The 12,695-nt window shown below is 45.2% G+C and overlaps 1 protein-coding gene across 2 annotated transcripts in view; it reads left to right on the forward strand.

Moving 5' to 3' along the window:
* Nucleotides 1-4,216: 4,216 nt before the first annotated feature.
* GLRA1 (glycine receptor alpha 1) overlaps nt 4,217-12,695 on the forward strand; it is an 82,020-nt gene continuing 73,541 nt past the window's right edge. For both annotated transcript variants that reach the window (XM_030306643.1, XM_030306652.1), the window contains exon 1: nt 4,217-4,272. In XM_030306643.1, coding sequence (XP_030162503.1) covers nt 4,217-4,272 — 56 coding nt within the window. The remainder of the gene's footprint in view (nt 4,273-12,695) is intronic.

Below are 12,695 nucleotides of genomic sequence, written 5' to 3' on the forward strand. Positions count from 1 at the left end.
TGAACCCAGGGGTGCCTGGGTGGCTCAGTCGATTAAGTGGCCGACTTCAGCTCAGGTCATAATCTCACGGTCTGTGAGGGCTGTGAGTTCGAGCCCCGCATCGGGCTCTGTGCTGACAGCTCAGAGCCTGGAGCCTGTTTCAGATTCTGTGTCTCCCTCTCTCTGCCCCTCCCCTGTTCATGCTCTGTCTCTCTGTGTCTCAAAAATAAATAAATGTTAAAAAAAAAATTAAAAAAAAAAAAAAGTGAACCCAAAGTCCTTACTATGCCCTGGAGGTAGTGTATGCCCCAGCCCCCAAGCCTTCTCTAACCTGGTCCTCTCAACTTCACTCACTCCACCCAGGCACAATGGCCTCCTTGCTATTTCTCGCACACTCTAAGCATATTTCCCTCTCAGACTCTTTACATTTGCTTTCTGCACTGCCTGGAAAGCTCTCCTTCCCTCCCCCCTCCCCGAGGTTCACATGGCTCATTCCCTCACTTTCTTCAGTCATTTGTTCAAATGTTTTTCTTCTTTTCAGAAAGCACGCCCTGGTCTAACCACCCTATATAAAATAGTGCCTCTATATCACTCTCTGCCCTGAGACCACTTTCTTCTCTTTAATCCTTATGATTGCCTAGTACATCATAAATTGCCTTTTTTTTATCTTCTGTCCCCCTCCACCGGGAGATACACTCCATTAGAATGGGGATCTCTACCTGTTTTGTTCCCTGCTATATCCGCATTCCCTAGCACAGTGACTAACACATAGTAAATGCTCAATAAATATTTTGTGTCATTAAGGAAAGAATGAATTGACTCTAGTAATAAGTCTCAGTATAGGTCAAAGTGTATTCATACTTGGAAGGGTTCAAATCTGGCTACCTATAACGGGCCACTCAAGTATTGGAATTAGGCTACACAGAATACTTATCATAAGAAATGGACCATCTGCTGAAGCAAACTCATTCCATTCCATTGAGATTTCTGTTTCATAGCATGGTAGTCACAATAAGATTAGACCTGAATGCCATTTCTTCTATGCAGCTTCTTGTGATGAGATGAAGGGATGTTACTCTCCCTGTTTGACTTAGGCCCAAAGAGATTTGGTCATTTACCCAACATCATCCAGCCTTTTTGAGGCAGAGATAAAATAAAAACATAAATCTCTGACCTCCAAGCCTGCAGGTAGTTTCGATAGTGACCTACAACAAGAGAGAAAGATCCGAGTATACCGCTTATGGGCATAAGAAATACACGAGATATGGGGTAAAAAGTGTAGATTCGCAACCATGAGATTTCCCCACTGAACCTCCAAAGTGATTTCATGTTCAGAAGTTCAAAGCACTGTTTCTCTTACATACTGTCATATCCCCAAGGCCCAGCACACTCTTACTTCATGTATGCTGATTAAATAAAAGTAAGGGCCTACTAGAAAACAGGTGCCCCCAGGCAATAATTACTCTCATTTCCAGAACAGCCCAAAGCCTTGGAGCCAGTCACACCCACTACAGCAGCAGCAACAACAACAATAACAACAACAACATACACACACACACACACACCACACCACATCCCTTCAAGGAAAAGAAAAAGTAACTTCTACATGCTGCATCCCACCTGCCCACACAATCGCTTCCTAGCCAGGTAAGGAAGAAGCACAAAGTTGTGACATCACAGTTTGTTTCAGTACCTTCAGGGGTACAAAAATGTCACAGATAGGTGCATACATATATGCCTTTGTGGACAGAGACCATTTACAAACACAAATGTGTAAATACACATATGCACCACACATTTGCTTCAGAATTAGGGTGGCTACGGATCACAAATCAATTTGTACACACAGAAATATACACGTTTGTCTTGCCCAAGCTACTCACAAATGTACACAAATGCATTCACAAGGATAATATTTACGTCAAGGTATTACTGTGAGAAGTAGATGACATTATGGGAAGTGCACACTAGTACCTGATACATAAAAAGCATGCTAGTAAAGGTTAGTTATAGATATGGGTAGGTAGGTAGATAGATAATATAAATTTTTATCAGACTCCTATGAAAGTCCACCTTTAAAGCAAAATTTCCTTTTCAGTCACTACTCAAACTCATGGAAATTCTAAGCAGCCCATTACTGTTCCAGTGTGTGGAAGCCAATAAAAGAGAGTAATGTGGGGTGTGTAACAGTGGTGTGGGGGGTGGGAGTGGGGGAAATCCCTGTTGGTAGGAGGCTGGAGAACAAAGCTTTCCAGGCTTCTTCAGGGAGAAAACCTGGGCTTGGAGAGACCTGAACTGTTAAGAACTATTCTAGGGAAAATCAACCTCCAAAAACTCAAAAGAAGGCATTCCTAACGCTGCTGAGAAAGAGGGAAGGGTTGTCCCCACTTGGTAGGCTAGGAGGGAGAGACCCCAGAGTCCCAGCCAGTTCAAATCAGCCAGAAAATCCTGCAAGGCTATAAATCCACTAAATTCTGGGAGCTTGGAGAAAATCTGATTAACTCCACCTCCCCAGCTGGGCTCTAGGGTGAAATCTATAGCTAGCTGGTTTCTGAGACTCAAATAAGATGGGAAAGAGAGAAGCAGGAGGAAGAGAAAAAAGGAAGCAGGAGTGGTTAAGTACTAGATACCTGTGTGTATAGCTTGGCTCAATCATTGTTTTGGAACAAGACACAGCTCTCTTAGGCTCTGTTGCCATAGCTTGTGAAATGTAAATAAAACTGTCTCCTGTCCTGTTGGAAGACTGCATATCTTCCTTATCTCCCCTAAGGGCTCCAATAGTGAGGCCAGGACTGCTCCCTCTGGACCCTGGGAAGTACTCAAGGAATTTCTCCTGTATTTTCCCATTGCAGTGGCCCAGGGGAAGAGAAGCAGTCTTTTATGGGCCAGACGTCTTTTTGAAACCTCTCCTTTACTTCTGTACCAAGTATTAAAACTTCAGAGCTCTAAAGAAACTCAGGGATCCGGTTCAATTCTTCCCTTTTAAGATGGTATGCTGAGCCCAGAGGCAGGTCCGAACTAGGACCCGTGGTGTTTGTTTTCCTCACATACAACTACATTCTTTAAGTATCAAGGCAATATTTTAAGAGACCTCAAGAGATTAACTCCATAATCTCCCCCACCCCACCGCCCGCTTGCAAAGGAAAGAAGAGTCGAGGATCTCGTCCAGCACTTTAAGCGTTAAACTCAACCTAGAGTCTAAAACGCGATTGGCCAAACACTGAGAAAAGATCTGGTTTTCGCAGCCGTGGGCCAATGAGCACCTCGAGTGGGAGGGTTTGAAGATACTAAGGAGTTTTTCCCCCCTTTTTTTCCTCTCCACCCCCTCCCATCGGCCTTCGCCCGCCCCCCTCCCAGCTCCCATGCCGCCAGTTTGTTAAATTAATGCAGTAAGAAAGTCTGAAGATCTGAGGGAGTCCTGGCCAAAGGAAGATGGGCGAGCTCAGAAAATCGAGATGCATCTGAAGCCCTGGGCTCCTCAGCCCCGCGGGGTCGCCATGGACCCTGACAGCCCCTGAAACTTGCCCTGAGCTCTCTCATGCCTGCAGCCCTGAGCAATGGGACACCTTTCCTGCAGCGATCATAACTTATTCGGCGGGGACCAGAGAACAGGGATCGCAAGGCGACAACAGACTCGCACGCAGGCAGGGAAACGAGATTCCGGGACTCGGTCGCGATGCGCCAGCCTGGCACATTCTCCGGGATTTAACTGAAGGCAGCACCGTCAATCGCTTCCCCTGGCCCCTAGCCCCCTCAGGCCAGCCCAGGGGCATAAAGCCCTGCTCTCTCTACCCAAGATGCTCGCCCAATCTAACGGTCGGAGGCCAGCGCTCTGATCGCCACAGAAGATTTTTTTCCCTTGCATGGAGCTGGCCGTTTAAACAGAAAAACAGGGGTAAAAAAGAAAATATACCCACCCCCAAACGTGCCTCCCCAGCGCCGCAGGGAGCCAACAGACAAGCTGGAGTTTAACAAACAGCAATACTCTTCGCGCTCCTGAAAAGCAGGGCTGGACGCTCTCCGTGGTGCTGAAACGCTTCACGGCTGCCTCTGTCCGTGGTACCTACAGACCCCTCGTTCCAATTTCCCCTGGGGCTCTCCCTCCGCGCCCCTGTTCTCCACCTCCCCCTAGCATCTGGATTATTTTTTCAATAGCGCTCGCTGGTTTTGTAAGTGCCAATTTGAAACATTTTTTACCCTCATAACTCGTGGACTACAAAGCACAAGGACCTGAAAAATGTACAGCTTCAATACTCTTCGACTCTACCTTTGGGAGACCATTGTATTCTTCAGGTATGCAATTTTCTACTGACCACATCGCTGTAATGGAAATGGGGGAAAGGAGCACTGAGGCTGACTCTGTCCGTTACCCCTTCATTTGGGGGGGAAGGGGCTGCTGTATACCGCTGCAATCGGGTCCTTCCATCCCCCGCTCCCCCACCCCACCCCTCCCGCAGGGTGTCTGGCTTGTGCGTGGAGGTCTGAGACAGTCGCTGCTCTAGCAGCTGTTTGCCTGTTTTTTTGTGATTTGTTTGTCCTTCCATCTGCTACACCCCCGCCCCATCACTGGCCCCCAGCCCCTCTGCATATTGGTTTTCACTGGGCTGAGGACTTTAAGGGGAAGCTTTTGGAGTTACTCAGTTTAATTAGGACTGCATTCTCTCTAACCGCAGTGCCGAAAACCTCAGCTCTCCCGTCTGGGAGCCAAGTGACAACTAGCGGTGACGGGGAAGGTTGCACTCGAGCTCACTGGACACAGAACATTTCATTTTCTCTCCTTTTTTGTTGTTGTTTTCTTTTTCTGCGTGGGGCGGGGGTGGGGGGAGTAGGCTGAGGCTTAGTGCTTGGAAACAATAGTGTTATGACCTCAGGTTGTAAAGCCCTGAACTTGGGTGCAGAGTGGATCTACTTAGGAACAGATTCTGGGAAAGATTTCCCTTTAGAAACTTTGACTCCCTCCTCTCACCCACTCACCTTTCCGAACTCTTACTTTGTTAGCTGCAGATCCTGAACTGATGGACAATTCTTGTTTGTTTTGTTTAATTTATGTCCGTCCCTGAATCTGTAGCTGAGTTCCCTCATCCGTTATCTCTTCAGGTTAAAATTTTCTGCCTACAGGCTTAGCATTCTATGTTAGTACAAGTGAAAAGTGAAAAATCACCCTCTTCAGGAAGCATTGAAATAGATAGTTCTTTTGTAAGTGGGTGAATCAGCCATCGTCAGAGATGGTTATGATAAATTCCATTTATATGAATTGAAAAAAATTATTCTTCCTCCATGACCCGCAGGGATCATTAATCTTCCTCATTTTAGATACCTGCCTCTCATGTTTTACCATGGCACTGTATTAACAGCCATTTGAAAAGCCCACTCTAGGTTATTTTTAAAAATAAGTAACCACCAAATATTATTCTCTCCCATCATAAACCAGCAACTAATTATTGCTTTTCCTTTTAACATTGTGGAGAATTCTGCATATGAATTGTTGGTTTGACTAACCTGTCGGTTGGTTTATTAAATGAATGACTCCTCCCCCAACCCCGGATTATAAGGGTCTATATGTGAACCTCTCTTCATGTCTTTCTCTTGAGATGGAGAAAAGACCCCCTCCTTCCCTGAGATACCCAACGCTAAAGCTTCTAATCTCTAGTTCAAATAATTCTTTGATAGGCCATAGTCCTGCCCACAGCTCAGAATGCAAATAGTCAGGGAGTCAGATAGAATGAAAAAGTGCAACAATCCAGGGCCCTGTGAAATGTAGCTACTTTATGGAGGAAGGGGCAGGAAGTATCCTCTTAATATCAAATCCTTTCTCCCCTACATACATATAGAACTGTAAAATGCCGCGGAGGTGGGGTACTTGGTAACATTTGTATGCAAATTGATTCTCTGTTTGGCTTACCGAGACAGAACTGAACCAGAAAGATTAAAGAGCAAATTAATAGGACCAAGCACATCACCTCCCCCCACCTCGCCACCACACACACACACCCGACTCCTTTTTTATTGATGAACAGTACGTTTGATTTTTTTCTCCCCGACATTGTCTTTCACAAAAGGGAGACACGGTCTAAAAGGTTTGCATTGTAATCATTTCGAGAAGGTGATGAATCCACTGTGCTAATTCTTTAAGTAAACTGGTGGTAGCCCATCAGGAAACATCACTCTACATCTCCTTCCCCTACATGTGTCAAGGCATATCTGAGCTACAATGTGTATGGGATTCTGTGTTTATAAGGAAAGAAAAGTCATGACTCTGGAGAGCTGGGAAGGGATTGGTACCACTGCACTTTCAAAATATAGGAATGACTACATCATCTGAGGAGTCAATGTTGTTTCAGAACTGTTCTGAAACATAAAATAATGAAGCTAGGAATTGAACTCAGGAAATACCCTCAGCAATTTTTCAGAGAGATTGGAAAAAAAAGGTCAAAAGGAGGGAAAGTATTATCCTTGTGTCATTGGCACTTTCATTTCTAACTCTCTCATTTTTTAAATTTTAGGTGAAAATACAGAAGCATTAAAATCTGGGGACTCAATAGAATTGTATGTGGGGGTAAATGGAGACTGGCAGCCTAGCAGGTTCCATGTGAATAACCCTTTCTCCCCCAAGGGACAGGCACCGTGTTGGAATGAGCCAATCCAATCATCTCAGGCACCCAGGTACTACTTAGATTAAATGATGCCAGCTGCTCACCTTGTTGGGGGAAATCTGGGGGCTAGAAAAGGAAAGGCCATCAATAACAGAAGTGCTGCTGCATTAGTACATCACCAGCGAAATGGCCATAATGACAGTAAACAGTAAAACAAAACAGCAGTCGAAGTGAGGCAGAAACCTCATATGGTGCCAACACAGAGAACGCATTGAGGCCTTCAAAAGAGCTGACGGGGAGAGAGACATAGGGTACTGGGACACAAACAGCATTGCAGTGCTCATCAACTGTGACCCCATAAGTAAAATGAGGTGATTTGGCTGAAGTTCCTCCTTTGGTATTTTAAAAGCCTATGGTTCTAAAACCATGAGTGACATCCTAGGATTCGATAACCTAAATTTTGTCTCTTTGTTTGCAGTTGGAGATGGGGCTTTATAGCCAGACTGGCCAAAAATAATAGACAAAGATATGGTTTTTGGGGGGTTTTTTAATGGTAGAAGCACATTCCTTTCAACCTCCTTTGCAAGCCAAAGGGAACTTGCTTTGATTCACAGAATGCTTACCTTCTAGCTTATGGCTGGAAAGGCCCAGGAAGACCCCAACATTTTTTATCTTCTGGGTAATTCATAGCATGTAACTGTGTTTCTCAGTCTCGGCACTACTGACATTTTGAACTGGATAATCTTTATTAGGAGGGCTGTCCTGTGCATTGTAAGATGTTCAGCAGTACCGTGGCCTCGGTGACATCCCCTCCCCCAGTCATGACTATCAAAAATGGCTCCAGACCCTGCCAAAAATCCTGGGGTAGGGAGTGCAAAAATTGTATGCACTTGAGAACCACTGGTATTGAATGACCAAATTCTTAATCTGCTGTTCCGATGTCCTAATTACAATGGGGAGAAAAGTCTAGTTTCCTTGAGAACATGCCCCCCATGAACCACACAAATCACCCCAATGAAGCAAAAAGGGACCTAGCTCATGCTTGCAAAGGGAATAAAGGGAGAGGAGATAAACCAAGTCTAACCCATGGATGGTTTTGCCATGTTTCCTTGCACAGGGCTTTGTGCTGAATATGACACTCATTTGTTAAGAAAGGTCACTAAAATCTTGAAGGAAAGATGTTTCTATTCACACAAGGGTCAAGAGAAACAAGGCAGATAGATTGTTTCATATCTGGGTCCTGGAAACCCACCCAGTTGGAAGGTAAATGAGTTTTCTTTTGAGGTGCCCCCTCTGGATCTCTTCCTCCCAGTAGCATAGCTGTATTTTCCCTCAAATCTTACCCGTGGCATTTTGGGCACTGCAGAAAGCATTGAAGAGCTTCTGAAATGGGCCAAGGACTTTTTTACTGAGGAAAGAAGTTCCTTGGGCAAGCTTGCACCAGGCCCAATCAAACTGTCAGTCTACCCTCTTCTGGGGGCTTAGGAACCTTGAGTAAGAGAAAAGAAAACATCACATCTTTTATTCCCAAAGGATAGCTTAGATACGGCCCCTAGGCTGGTAAATAGAGTTATGAATTGGCGCATAACTTCTGTGTATTTGCAAAACTGGTGATGACCTATCAGGGGATATTTAGGGAATTTATCCCTGAGACCAACTTAACTCCGAAAGAGGTTGCAAATGTGGTGCAGTGGAGAAAGCAGTTAGGCTAGGATTTGAAAGCCCTCTGTTCTAAAGTGAGCTCTGCTCCCATCCTGCAGCATGGCTTTCATAAGACTCTGCATCATGGGGACTCAGTTTGCTTACAAATCAACTCAAATGACTGATTCCAACACCCCTATGTTGCCTCCAGCCTGGGATAAGGTCTTTGTGAAAGACAGAGGCCCACACCCACAAAGGCTCAGAATGAACTTGCTTCAACACTGACGCTGCTTTCATTTCTTCACTAGGCATTTATTTATCATGTATTTATGTGTCGAGTCCCAAACTCTGCACTCTATGGGGGACACGGAGGTAACAGATGCCACAGTCCCTGTCCTTGCAGAAAGAGGAGACACTGCTCCCTTTAAAGCTACATTAAAAACCTCTTTCCTTCTTCAGAGGGCCCACAGAGCTCCTCTCCCGACAGCCTGTGTACGCGTCCTGCGACAGCATCGCATTTATGTGGGCGTCATTAACTTTATTTCCTTCATCAGCTGGCAGAAGCCAGAATGATTTTTAAGACGGATGGCACTGTCTCCCGCCTGGCCATCTTGACGCTATTCTGCAGGTTTTCTGCTGCTTTAGGCAAAGCGGACTTGGCCCAAAGGGCAGGAGACCTGGGATCCAGAATTTAGCTAGTGGCCTGACCTTGACAGGGTTCCATGACCTTTCTGGCCCTCAGTTTCCCCAGCTGTAAGATGAAGGGAATCAACACATCAATCTCTCTAAAATCATTTTTAACTGTGCCAGTTAAGAATTGTCCTCCTCCAATCTCCATGATAGAATGCTTTTGGTTAAAAATATTGCCTCATATTTCAATTGTTATATGAAGTAGTGACATTGCATTATATGCAGACTCAAAAGTCTGAAAGAACTGAGGACCTCATTAAGCAACTTCACTCTGGAGGGTTATCACATTCTAGATACGATTCTTAACAAATCGCATGGATATGTCTCTCTCCCCCAGGAAGTGCTTTGGACGATAAGAAAACATGGTGTTTGATTACTGTCCCCATAGATCTGAAGAGGAGCATGAAAAGAGACCAAAAGTTTCTATACTTTTATCAGGGATTCTTTTTCGGTTTTTTTCCTCGCCCGTAAAGTCTACGCTTTTAAAATTTTGCTAACCAAATCCTATACACCATTAACTTATTTTCCCCATTTTTATTAATCGAAGGCATCCATAACTGCCTTTGATAATGTTCAGAAATACTAAACATCATGGTATGGACAGTGTCGGCACACTGAGTTGACCTAAGAAAAAAAACAAAAGCAAAGACACGTGATGCCTTTTAGTTAGTCCATAGAGCTTTGTCAGAAGTAAATATGCAATTTGTTAGAGTCTCTGAAATGTTTAAAATGGATTCCAAATCCTCATTACTATTTCATGAACCCCATAGGTATCCAGGGACCCCATTTGGGAAACATTAAATTTGATTTATTCTATATAGCTCCAAGAGAAGAACTGGAGCAAATTAATGGGTAATTATTTTACTGTACACACACACAAATTCTAGCTCAATGTAATTTGGAACTTTCTGGCAGATTTGTCAAGTGGTGCAATGGGCTGCCTCAGTGGTAGTAAGGGTCCCTGTCACCGGAGGAATGAAGGCAGAGAAACCCACCTCCCATGAGAGATGTAGAAGAAATCCAAGCTGCTTTTGAGGATTGAGATTTGTAATTTACTGCAAAAAAAGTAAATGAATGCAGGTCAGGGAAAATCTTTACGATATTTATATTCCCTCTTTTCCTGATCCCCAAATTACCCTCCGATCTTTGTAAGCTCTCTGCGTACACCCTAAACACACATTCACTCATAACTTTTCCTTCTTTAAAATGGACTGGTGACGAATAAATTGGGCAATGAATACACACACACGATGCAACAAAGGATGATTAAAAGAAACCACCTGGTTATGTAAGAGGCTGGTTTTAAGAAATGAGAAGGACCTCAGACTAAGAAAATGTCGGAGCCAAAAAAGACCCCTAGAAAATGCACTGGTCTACAGACAAGTCCACAGGCACGGCTCGTGTTCACAGGACCGATGGCCTGTATGGCTGAAGGCCTCTCGGCCCCGAACTCCCGCTGTCCCTCTGAACCAACCCTCTGGTAAGCCCAACACACAACTGCCCCCCCATAGGGCCAGCTAGCAAATGCATTCAGAAAGCACGTTAGAAGGGAACAATGCCCTGAGATGCTGAGGAGACGGACTTATCCGCACAGTGCCTATGCTTTGTAATGCAAGCTCTTATGAGGGGTGCTGAGGCCCCAAAGCCTTTGAAACTCCTTATAAAGGATCACTTTGTGGTTTTCTGAAGTTGATATTGTCCAAGTCTCCCGAGGCTAATTCAGTGCAATTAGATTACCACTCTCCGCCTTTGGATTCGGCTGTTTTTCAGTGTCCGTTGCTAAATGAGTTTACCGTCTTAACAGGGAGCTGCTGACAGTCATTAATCCCAGCCGTGAAATGGGCAGCGTTCTCTCTTGCTTCGTGTACTGGGCAACCCACAGGCATCTAGAGTATAAGCCTCTACTCCCTTCCTGGCAAGGTCCGTCCTCAATTTCCCTCCCATTCACCCCCAGAAAATCACACTTTCCCTTCAGCGAGTCTTAAGTACCAACAGAATCATGGAAACTTAAGGCAATTCTAGAATTCAACAGCTCTCCAATCTAGCAGTGAGCGGCTTGTCAAACGTAGAGTTTCCTACCATCGTACCAGACTACTGAAACAGGATCCTTCAGGCGGGGGACCCAGAAACCTATAATGTTACCAAGAGTCTCAAACTTTAGTGTGTGTATGAATCACCTGAGAATCTCAGTTAGATGCTGATTCAGGCTCAGAAGGTCTGGGCTAGGGGCAGTGAGAGTCTGCATTTCTAAGAACCCCCAGGTGATGCTGATGTTTCCATGGACCAACAGTTTGAGTAGCAAGGTTCTAAATGACCCTGGCTAGGGACCCCTGACATAGATCAACCCTTTTATTTTGCAGATGAAGAGAGGATAAATAACTTCCTTAAGGCTACAGAGTGAATGGCAGAGCTCCCAAGGTCCTGTGGGATTATGTTCGTCCCCCAAACTTACTTCCCTGCATGTCATCTCTAAGGGCTGTGTGCCCTCGACGCTGCCACTGCACTTTCCTTCCTTTGGCACTCTCACACACCGTCCTCCCTCACAGACACAAACCTCAGACAGCTATCCCCATTCCCTAACTGGTGGGTGGCCTGGGCCCTGAAGTCCTAGCACACCAAAAGCACCCATTTACGCAGCCGGGCACTCTAGCCATGTGATGCTGGATAAAGAGAAGGGGCACCTGAAGAATGGGCTTTAAATCCAGGCACCGGGGGTGGGGGGTGGGCGGCCTAGGACGTAGCACTGAGAGTCTCTCGGGACTGATAGAGGAAGTAGATCAAGGTGATGAGAGGGAGGAAATCTGTGGTTTCTTTCTCCAACGATGACCCAACATAACTAGAGTATTGTTTAGGACTCCCAGATGTTCAGACACCATTGCCCCATTCTACCATCTGTCTGACCTCGGGACCACATCCTTCCTTCTTCTCTACCCCCTTTGACCTATTAACCTTTCCGCAAAGCACATTATGATCGTATACATCAAATAAAGTGACTGCTATGATCTTCGGCCTTTGCGAGCTGCGTGTTGATGGCGGTGTGCTCAGTTCTGCAACACTGCCCGGCTCCAGAGGAATGCGGCAAGTCCGCTGCAACCCTGGCTGCCGGGCAGAGGTGCAGCCCTCTCTTACAATAGCACTTCGCCGTTTAAGGAGCGTTTCACGTTCACGATCCCATGGGAGCTTCCCAATCACCTTAAAAAACAGATACGAGACAGCGGTTACTATCCCCATTTTAGAGTTAAGAAAACTGAGGTTTGGAGAAGTGACTTGCCGAACACCCTGCTGTTACTCTCAGGGTAAATCCAGGGTTCAAATATAGATCTCCTTTCTCCTAGCTCACCACACCGCCATATATATATGCAATATATATATATATTCCTAAGCCACAGCCCTGGGGAGCCGGGGCGTTTATCAGGCTAATATATATATATATATATATATATATATATATATATATATTCCTAAGCCACAGCCCTGGGGAGCCGGGGCGTTTATCAGGCTAACAGCCCTCACCCTCTGCCAGTGGGCTGCAGTGGGAGGGTGGCAGGAAGCTCCTGACAGGAGAGCTGGGAATTTCCCATCAGGCCTTTAGTTCGACAGTCATATTCTTCTGATTCTGAGCCAGATACGGATTTCCCTTTCTCTGTTCCTGATCATTTTTAATTGTACAATATAGGCATATATTCTCTTTTCAAAAAAATCTAATACTAGACTTAAGCTTAAAACTCCCCCTTTGATATGATCTCCAGGTCCCTCCCAGCTTTATGTTTCCTTAAGGGGTATTGTACTTGA

This window comes from Lynx canadensis, chromosome A1 (assembly GCF_007474595.2).
Source record: "Lynx canadensis isolate LIC74 chromosome A1, mLynCan4.pri.v2, whole genome shotgun sequence".
NCBI classification, from domain to species: Eukaryota; Metazoa; Chordata; class Mammalia; order Carnivora; family Felidae; genus Lynx; species Lynx canadensis.